We start from the raw sequence: 10120 nt of genomic DNA on the forward strand, positions 1-10120 counted from the left end.
TAGTTACATCAAAAAGCAAAGGCAGCTGGATCTCAGTCATTAAAATGTACGACTATTATCTCAAGAGACTTCTGGCATTATATTTTTTCTTATTTTGTCACACATTGTATTTAGGAAAATGCAGTTTTATTTTTAGGTAAACAATAATGGTTGATACCTATCAGAGGTGTGAACAGCTAGAGGAGGTTTAGCTCAAGGTGAAGACAACACAGTGAAGGAAATCCACCTACCAGCCACCTTAAAGCTCAGAAACTACTCCTAAACATTATTTGTTGAGAATGCACAAGTGGTCTTTTTCATCAGGGGTCATGTTTGAGATTCACTTTCTCTGTGAGGGATTTCACTCCATACATGTTGCATGTTTCTCTTTCACTTGATGATAAAGTTGAGAAATTGGAATTCAACTAGAGGCCACAGTTAAATCACTTTTGGGCCTATGTGCTGAAATCATGCTGAAACGTGTCCCATCCTGTTGATGCATGGAGATTTAAAGGCAGGGTTGGCAATTTTCTCCAGATACACTTTTTAAGATTTTGGTTGAAATTGTTTTTAGGTCCTGACAGAAATGAATAACTCATGTTCTCTGAAAAAAGAACCAATAAGAAAACTCGTCATCTGTAGCAGTTTGTAAGCCTGTAAAAACTTTGACCAATGTCTGCCACGAGGTACCAATCAGATGAACCAATCACAGGCCTCCCTGCTCGCTCTCTACCCCTTGTGTGCACTGGCCCACACTCTGATGACGGAGATTATACTGTGAGTTTACTCACCGCTGAATGAGAAATAAGACGACGTAGTTTCTACACAATACAAGCGATGAGCTGAGGTCCGCTTCTAGAGCAATGGCGCTCGTATGTGTACGTGAGGGGCGTGGCTTTTGAGGGAGCACAGAGGGGAGGGGGTGGGTGCTGAACAAGTACGTCTTTCAAAATCATTCCAGTTTTCAAAAAAGTACCAACCCGGCTTTTAAGTAACCATCCCAGATACATCAGTTAGCATGTGAAGTAAACAGAGGTGTAAACGTTTGCAGGGATTAGTTTAGGCACACCAAAAGGAAATCCTAAGTACTTTAAAAACCTTTTAAAAAGTCAGTAAGAAGGATTAGAAACACCCCCTGGAGTCTGTCGTCACTTTATTTTCTTCCCTTCTTTTGAAAAGGATGAAAAGGTATGAAACACCTACCAGAACACTCTGAACAGTACTGTACAGAAATATTCAGCGCTCGCTTCGGTCACCTCTATGTCGACCGTCACAAGTTCTTTTTTCTCTCTCTCTCTCTCTCTCTCGTTTCATCACATGAAGACTCCGCTGAACAGAAGCTTTGAACGTCACATTCATACAGAAAAATACAGACGGCCTGTCTCTCCTTCTCTGTGGACACGCGGCATGCTCGTATGCCAGAGTACAAATGTTAAGAAGGTGCCCCCCCCGCCGTGAGAAGAACTCCTCTGCTCGCTCAGACTCTCTCTCTCTCCCATCAGACAAGCATCGGAGGTGACTTAAAAACGGAAACAATAAAAAAAGGGAAACAACCAAAAATAAAGTACAGAAATATTCTTCAGAGTCCTGCGTTTTGGCGGTGCAGGAAAAGGGAGAACCTCTCTCTCCTTGACAATCTTCCACCTGCCCAGTGCTCCGTTTGGCCCAAATGTGTATGCAAATACTTGTGTGTAAACATGTTGTTTTTTTGTTTTTTTTTTGAAAAATGAAATCTTAGCGTGGGATTTTTTTTTGAGGAACAAACATCTCAGGAGGTGTTGGTGATGGGTTTGTATTTCTTGAGGCGGGTCCACTGTCCTGTGGAGTAGTTCATTTCGAACACTGTGTCCACCAGCATAGTGGTGCTGCCGGTGCCGTCGGCTTTGGGCAGCACCTCCGTGTGCTCGCTCAGCTTGATCTGGATGATGTCCCCCTGCTCCGGGCACGGGTTCTCTGTGGAAACACACAAGGGAAGGCAGACTGGTTGTTACTGGATGTTAAAAAAATAATAATTAGGAAACATCAGGCTAGCTCTTGTTTTTAAATCATCAAAGCTCAGAAAAAAAAAAAAAGATGATCCTGAAGTCCTCGAGAGCAGTTACAGTAAATCTAAACGAGGACATTTACGCCTCTGCAGATTATCTATATGTTATTCCAGTTAGAGGACGTATGCTCTTTATTCTGTATGGATGTTCATGATACATTAAGATAACTCGTGTACCTCTGGATCCAGCCATGAAACCCAGGATGAGAGCCTTCTCCGGTCTGGTGACCTTGTTGGCCGTCTTGAACATCTCCTGGGCGGCGTACATCTGGTCTCTCTGAGAATCACACACAGCAGACATGTGAGCCTGATCACAAACACCTGAATCTGTCTTTCAACTACCTTCGCCGTCACTCTCTCCGACTTACCGTGAGCGACAGGTTCTTTTTGGGCTGTGGCTGCGGAGGCGTGGGGGCCGGTGTCGGTGTCGGGGTCTGAGGTGTGCTGGGAGGCTGGGTGGGGGTCTCCGGCTGGCTGGCTGTCGCAGCTGCTGGGGGCCCGTTGTTGGCGGGGGTGGAGGCCGGCGTGCTCGGGGACGCGGGGGTTGCGGGATTGGCCGTGCTGCCGGCGTTGTACATCGGCGTCCTCTGCTTGTACTGGCCCGGTAAGGTTGCGTTGGCGCCTGCGCCCGCTGTTGCCGACTCCTCTGGTTGGCGAGCCGACTGCAGAGTGTCCCGTCCCGAACCACCTGCATTTGCTTTAGAGGAGGACATGAAATAAAACACATGAGTGGGAATCTGCTGATAATGTCTCTGCCACATCAGACTAGAGCATTAAAGCTAAGTGTGGCGCTAACCTGGCTGAGCCTCTGAGCTGGGAATGTAAGAGGAGGAGGGGACCATGCTGGGTGTGGCCGGTAAGTAGCTGGTCGATGGAAGAGGGTTCTCGTTCAACGCCCCCAGTTTCTGAAAAGTTATGACAAAGATACATTTAAGAGAGGGGGGTAATATGATGCAAAACAGGAAAATCAAGACCTGAGGGATGCTGAGTCCAGTACCTGTGCAGACACGAGGCCAGCGGCGTAGTCGGGTGTCGTATTTTCCACCACGGCTTCTTCTTTGGCTGCTTTTTCTCCCGCCTCGGATTCTACAGCAGAAAAAAAAAAAGAAGAAGCGTCAAAATTAAAAAACTCACTCATGTCTCTGGACGGATCAATTAAGATGCAGAAGCTTTAAAACTCGGGCCGGCTGATATAATTACCCAGCGTCTTTCTTCTCCTCTTAGCTTCTCTGCCGGCTCCGACCATGTCCAGCTCCGAAATATCTAACAGCTGCACACGAGGAAAAAAAAACAACAATGAAACATAGATCTTTAAGAAAACGTGAATGCAGCAAATGAGACAGAAATCATAATGACGCAAAAAAAAAAAAAAAAAAGCTTCAGCAGGATTAATATCTTCAAATCAAACTTTACCTTGACCCCCCTCTCCTTGCGCAGGGGCGTCCGTGCAGGGGCGATGGGTGTGCGGTTACTGGGGGGGCTGAACATACTTGGGGCAGTGGGGCTGCGGAACGGGGCTTTGGGAATCCCCTTGAGAGGAGCTGTGATGCAAATATTGATGAAAGTAAATATTGGAAGATCTATATTAGGAATAAGTGATTATGTCGACTTTTTGAAAGATAAAAATGAGTGTTAGGGTGGGTAACTTTTACAGAACAGTAACCTGATGGTTTTTAACCCTGAAATGTCAAACTTGTGGGTGGATTCATTGGGCTTTGACTCACTAGTTGTGTCGATCTTTTTGACCAATCCTCTCCCTTTGGCGTGAAAAGGCACTCCAGCCGTCTTCTTCAGCTGTTGGGCTGTCTCTGTAGCTGGAAAATAAAAACAACAAACGAATGCATTTTAGGAACAAAAATGAAGCATTGCATTCCCCCCCACCACCACTTTGAAGCGGAAAATGACTTACACTTCTGTAGCAGCTCTGCTCTGAGGGTGGCACTCTTGGGCTTTCGCTTCAGCTGGAAATGTTTGACGGGGGGTGTTAGGGGTCCCACCAGGGTGGTTAACGCACTCTTGTTCAGGTACATGCACTCCAGAGGAAGCATGGCAGACGCCTCGCACTCTCCCACTGTGCAGGGGAGGAGGGAGAGATTAGACAGCAGTTCACCTCAGGACAGTCTGTTGAACACCCTGACTCACCATGAAGTGTCTGGAAAGTCTAAACTGGCTGGCAAAATTATAAAATTCTCTCTTTGGTTTCAAATCCATGACCCAGCTTTGGGCATCAGGTAGTTGCTTTGAAAAGGAAAACACATTACTCTGTGTTTATAAAGATGGGTAAATACATTTCCCATCACAACTAGGAAACTAACTGTGATGGAAACATGTTTGGATGCAGATGTTACAGAATCGATATGGCTGCAGAGTTGTGATAACAGTTTTGACAGACATTGACCTATGGTGCACTTCACAAGAACACCTTAGCCACGGCTCCGGGATTCAAATATTTGAATCTATTTCTAGGATCTCTGAGGAGCTGAACTGAAGTGTTTGAAGTTGTTGGATCCTCACACCTGTGCTGTTGGTCTTAATAATAAAGAACAGCTGTTGTAGTGAATTCTGTGTAGGACATGGTCGTTATCCAAACTCAACGTACATCATGATATGTATCGTGGCCTCTGTATTGTGATATGTATCGTGGGGTTGTGGGAAATACCCAGCGCCCTAGTGTGAGCAGCAGTTTGAACATTTCAACAGCTGGCTGAGTGAAACTACAAATGAAACTTAAAAATCAGTCAAGCATCGAGGTTTTTCACTTCTGAGTGATCAACAAGTAGCAGATCCTCTGCATGAATTGTAAAAAATGTTTAATATTTGTCTTCACTTCATGTTTACCATGAATTAACTAAGCATGTTTATCATAATAAAGTCAACATTCACAAAGTCATGACAACTAAATGAATTTAAAGCTCTTGATTTTAGCACTCGCTGTGGACAAAGTAGGACCCTTCATCTCTTTGCTGATTTTGTCCTGTACATGAATCCTTCTCTTTTACAAACTGCTCATGTGCATCTCACAATTCATCAAACTTTAAAACTTAATTTCAGGCAGCGTGCTGTTCGTCGCCTTGTCTGACACCTTCCCTGCAGCAGGTGTAACAAGCATATAAAAGAACTATATAGAAATAATGAATCTTTTTATTGATGGATTTGTTTTCTTTTGAGGATCACATGGAGGCTTCAGTATTAACATCATTCTCTTTTATAACCCGTTACAAACTCCTCCCAGGAGCTTTAAGAAGCACTCTAACACACTTCTCACCTTTCTCTCTGAGCTCTCCCAGGATATCCTGCACATTGGGATTCTGCTCCTCCAAGTCCAGATTGAGAGAGCCGGTCTCTGGGAAAGACTTGAGGATGTCTGCGACCATCAGCACCCAGGGCTCTGAATCCACCGTCGCCAGCTGGATTATCTCTGACAGGGCCTCTTTCATCTGGTGAGAGAGAAGATTACATCAGTGAAACACTTTACAAACAAAGGATGGACTGAAGAACTTATTGTGTGTTCAGAAAACATATGCTAAAGAAAAACTGAACCAAACAGGATGCTGTTTTTTTGTTTGCTTATTAGGTCCAACAGAAAGAAAATAATAAAACACTCAACATTTAAATTAACAGTATTCATTTGATAAAACAAAACTATTCAGGTACCACTGAGATTAGTCAGCTTTGAACACTTCTTTAGTACTGACTGAAGAAGAACAAAAGAGCCACCTGCTGACTGTTAACAACATGCACTAAAGGTGCTAAAGAAAAGATACATTCATCTAAATTAAATACAAGCATTTACATTGATAATAATAATGGTGACCTTTCAGGGAAAGTTAACTATGTACAGATCTATACTGAATCAATATCTGAAGGTCTTAACATTTAATTTAAAGTTTTTTGATTTTTTTTTTAACCTCTTTTTTTTTACTTTCTTGAATAAATTCAACTAACAAAGGTGACATTAAACTTTTAACAATAGTGATTAACTCTTAAAACTGCAATTTCAGATTTACAATCCACATCATTATATTTACCATCACTACCTGCAAACTGTTTTTTTTCCCTCTGTGACCTCTGTGAATAATAAAAATAATAACTTTATTTATAGAGCACCTTTTAAAAACACAGGTTTACAAAGTGCTTTGACAAACAGCAAAAACAAGAACAAAGCAAACTAAACCAAACACAGAAGAACATAAACAACAGCAAGAACAAACAAATGTAAAATACAAAAAATAATGAAATACAATTCAACAGAAAAGAACCCAAAGTGCACGATACCCAACAGACATATAGAACCCGACCATCACAAGAACCATCATAAGAACCATCATAAGAACCATCATAAGAACCATGAAAAGAACCATCACAAGAACCATCATAAAGAACCATCACAAGAACCATCATAAGAACCATGAAAAGAACCATCACAAGAACCATCACAAGAACCATCACAAGAACCATCATAAGAACCATCATAAAGAACCATCACAAGAACCATCATAAGAACCATGAAAAGAACCATCACAAGAACCATCACAAGAACCATCATAAGAACCATGAAAAGAACCATCATAAGAACCATCATAAAGAACCATCACAAGAACCATCATAAGAACCATGAAAAGAACCATCACAAGAACCATCATAAAGAACCATCACAAGAACCATCATAAAGAACCATCACAAGAACCATCATAAAGAACCATCACAAGAACCATCATAAGAACCATGAAAAGAACCATCACAAGAACCATCATAAAGAACCATCACAAGAACCATCATAAAGAACCATCACAAGAACCATCATAAGAACCATCATAAGAACCATCACAAGAACCCAGGCAACACAAGAACCATCATGAGAACCATCACAAGAACCATCACAAGAACCCAGGCAACACAAGAACCATCACAAGAACCATCACAAGAACCATCATAAGAACCCAGGCAACACGAGAACCCAACAACATGAGCTGAGACCAAGAGGAGCAAAGATTTAAAACTAAAAGAGCTGAAAGCAAAAAGAGAACAGCAACAAGAAGGTAAGAGCAGAAAAAGAAATGGAAACAAGTGGTTAAAGGATCAAAAAAACTATTATTAATAAAAATAAAAAGTAAATATAAATATGAAACATAAACAGACAAAGTAAGTAAGATAAGAAATGACCAAGTTAAAACATAAGAGGAGTTAAGATAAGAGAATAAATAAAAGAACAGTAAGAAGTAAAAGAAGATAAAAATAGTAAAACCAGTAAGAAGACGACATCACATGAAAGCAAGTCTGTAAAAGTTTGTTTTAAGAGATTTAAAAGAATTAAGGGAATCTATGATGATGAGGATATGTGTGTATATGTGTTGTGTGTTGTGTTGTGTGTTTGTGTGTATATATGTGTTGTGTGTATGTATATATGTGTTGTGTGTTGTGTTGTGTGTATATATGTATGTATATATGTGTTGTGTGTATGTATATATGTGTTGTGTGTATGTATATATGTGTTGTGTGTATATGTGTTGTGTGTATGTATATATGTGTTGTGTTGTGTGTATATGTGTTGTGTGTTTGTGTGTATATGTGTTGTGTGTTTGTGTGTATATGTGTTGTGTTGTGTGTTTGTGTGTATATGTGTTGTGCGTTTGTGTGTATATGTGTTATATTGTGTGTTTGTGTGTATATGTGTTGTGTTGTGTGTTTGTGTGTATATGTGTTGTGTGTATGTGTTGTGTGTGTATGTGTGTGTTGTTTGTTTGTGTATATGTGTTGTGTTGTGTGTATATATATATATGTGTTGCTTGTTTGTGTATATGTGTTGTGCGTTTGTGTGTATATGTGTTGTGTTGTGTGTATATATGTGTTGTGTTGTGTTGTGTGTATATATGTGTTGTGTTGTGTGTATATATGTGTTGTGTGTTGTGTTGTGTGTGTGTGTATATGTGTTGTGTTGTGTTGTGTTGTGTGTATATATGTGTTGTGTTGTGTTGTGTTGTGTGTATATATGTGTTGTGTTGTGTTGTGTGTATATGTGTTGTGTGTATATATGTGTTGTGTTGTGTTGTGTGTATATATGTGTTGTGTTGTGTTGTGTTGTGTGTATATATGTGTTGTGTTGTGTTGTGTGTATATGTGTTGTGTTGTGTGTATATATGTGTTGTGTTGTGTGTATATACGTGTTGTGTTGTGTTGTGTTGTGTGTATATATGTGTTGTGTTGTGTGTATATACGTGTTGTGTTGTGTTGTGTTGTGTGTATATATGTGTTGTGTTGTGTGTATATATGTGTTGTGTTGTGTTGTGTTGTGTGTATATATGTGTTGTGTTGTGTTGTGTGTATATATGTGTTGTGTTGTGTGTATATATTTGTTGTGTTGTGTTGTGTGTATATATGTGTTGTGTGTTGTGTTGTGTTGTGTGTGTGTATATATGTGTTGTGTTGTGTTGTGTTGTGTTGTGTGTATATATGTGTTGTGTGTTGTGTTGTGTTGTGTGTATATATGTGTTGTGTGTTGTGTTGTGTGTGTGTGTTGTGTGTGTGTGTATGCTGGCTGCTGGAACACCTATATTTCCCTGTTGGGATGAATAAAGTTTATCTTTATCTTATCTTGAATGTGAAATCACTTTAAGGACACTGAACTGGTTTATTGTGCACATTGAATTTGCACCTTATTGATTTGTATTTCGACATATTTGTTTACATTTGCAAACTGTTTTGTTTTTTTCCTAAATGTATTTGTTTTGGAAACAACACCTGCAGCTTGTTGCGAACCTGCTTACCTCTGATCACCGCTTTAAACTTTAACCACCGTGCAACTAGATGTGAAATCATTTTTGCAGACACTGAACTGAACATTGGGTTACTGTGCACATTAAATTTGCACCTTGTTTACATTTGCTCTCTGCTGTTGTCCTGCACCTGTTGCACAGACATTTCCATCTGACACATGAGAGAGTGAAGACTAATCAACGCACACTAGTTTAAATATGTAATAAACCTGTTGTTATGTGTGTGTCACAGAGCAGTGATGCGCTAGTACCGCCCTCCAGCTCTCTCTGCTAGCTCCCTCATGCCCATCCCACCATCATGTCTGTCTGTGCGGGCTCAGCCAGGCTAAATGTGACCCTCTTAGCCTTGTTGAAAACAGCGAGCTAATGCCAGATAAACAGCCTGAAAACATCTTTTAAAAACACCTCCAGCTGTGCGGAACACACACATGCGGATTACGCTTTCAGTTTGGTGCAAAATGCATGAGATTCTGCGTGTTTTCTCGGCGGTGTTTGTGAGTTTATAGGTAAAGTAAGGTGCCAGGCTAACAGTGCAGCTAAACGCACCTCGTCCACGGTCCGCCGGGGGAGATGCAGCATCCCGAGCAGCAGCTTCAGCTTCACCGGCGGCGACAGGCTCGAAAAGCAGAGCCGTATGTTGTCGATTACCGACACCGTGAGCAGGGAGGCGATGCTCGGAGGGGTCCACAGCTCGTCCGTTGAGCCCAGTTTGTTGTGAAGCCACAGGCCGGTGTCGCTGTCCTTCATCGACGCCATCTTGGAAAAAGAAGTGTTTTGAGTTCGGGCATTTTAACAGGCTACCTAAGAAAATAGTCAGGACCCCGCCCACACCAGGGACGGCGGCATTTATTTAACAGCTGATAAATACAAATAATAATATAATACAAATGTAATATAATATAATAATATAATATAATATAATATAATATAATAATATAATATAATAATACAAATATAATATATAATAAAAATAATAATAAAAATATTATATATAATAATAATAATAATAATACAAATGTAATATAATATAATAATATAATACAAATATAATATAATACAAATGTAATATAATATAATATAAAAATATAATATAATACAAATATAATACAAATATAATATAATAATATAATACAAATATCATATAATAATAATAATACAAATATAATATAATATTATAATATAATACAAATGTAATATAATAATAATAATAATAATAATAATAATACAAATATAATATAATAATATAATATAATATAATACAAATATAATATAATATTATAATATAATATAATAATAATAATATAATATAATATAATATTATAAT

General features: G+C 39.7%; 1 protein-coding gene across 1 annotated transcript; it reads right to left on the reverse strand.

The window, feature by feature from the left end:
• Positions 1-1115: 1115 nt before the first annotated feature.
• nelfa (negative elongation factor complex member A) lies at positions 1116-9593 on the reverse strand. Its single transcript, XM_020640345.3, has 11 exons — positions 9343-9593; positions 5289-5460; positions 3933-4094; positions 3748-3837; positions 3437-3564; positions 3224-3293; positions 3021-3109; positions 2820-2928; positions 2392-2720; positions 2201-2300; positions 1116-1932 (listed from the first exon to the last, which is right to left on the reverse strand). Exons 1-11 carry the CDS (start codon positions 9550-9552, stop codon positions 1748-1750), a joined length of 1644 nt encoding a protein of 547 aa, XP_020496001.2. The 5' UTR covers positions 9553-9593; the 3' UTR covers positions 1116-1747.
• Between the last annotated feature and the right edge of the window lie 527 nt (positions 9594-10120).

Source organism: Labrus bergylta, chromosome 22 (genome assembly GCF_963930695.1).
Source record: "Labrus bergylta chromosome 22, fLabBer1.1, whole genome shotgun sequence".
In the NCBI taxonomy this organism is placed as follows: domain Eukaryota; kingdom Metazoa; phylum Chordata; class Actinopteri; order Labriformes; family Labridae; genus Labrus; species Labrus bergylta.

Excerpts from the sequence above, each read along its gene's own strand:
- nelfa (XM_020640345.3), bottom strand. The coding sequence starts at position 9,552 with ATGGCGTCGATGAAGGACAGCGACACCGGCCTGTGGCTTCACAACAAA. Across the intron at positions 4,095-5,288 it reads GGGAGAGCTCAGAGAGAAAG|TGGGAGAGTGCGAGGCGTCT; the intron begins GTGAGAAGTGTG and ends TCCCCTGCACAG. Across the intron at positions 2,301-2,391 it reads AAAAGAACCTGTCGCTCACG|AGAGACCAGATGTACGCCGC; the intron begins GTAAGTCGGAGA and ends TGTGATTCTCAG.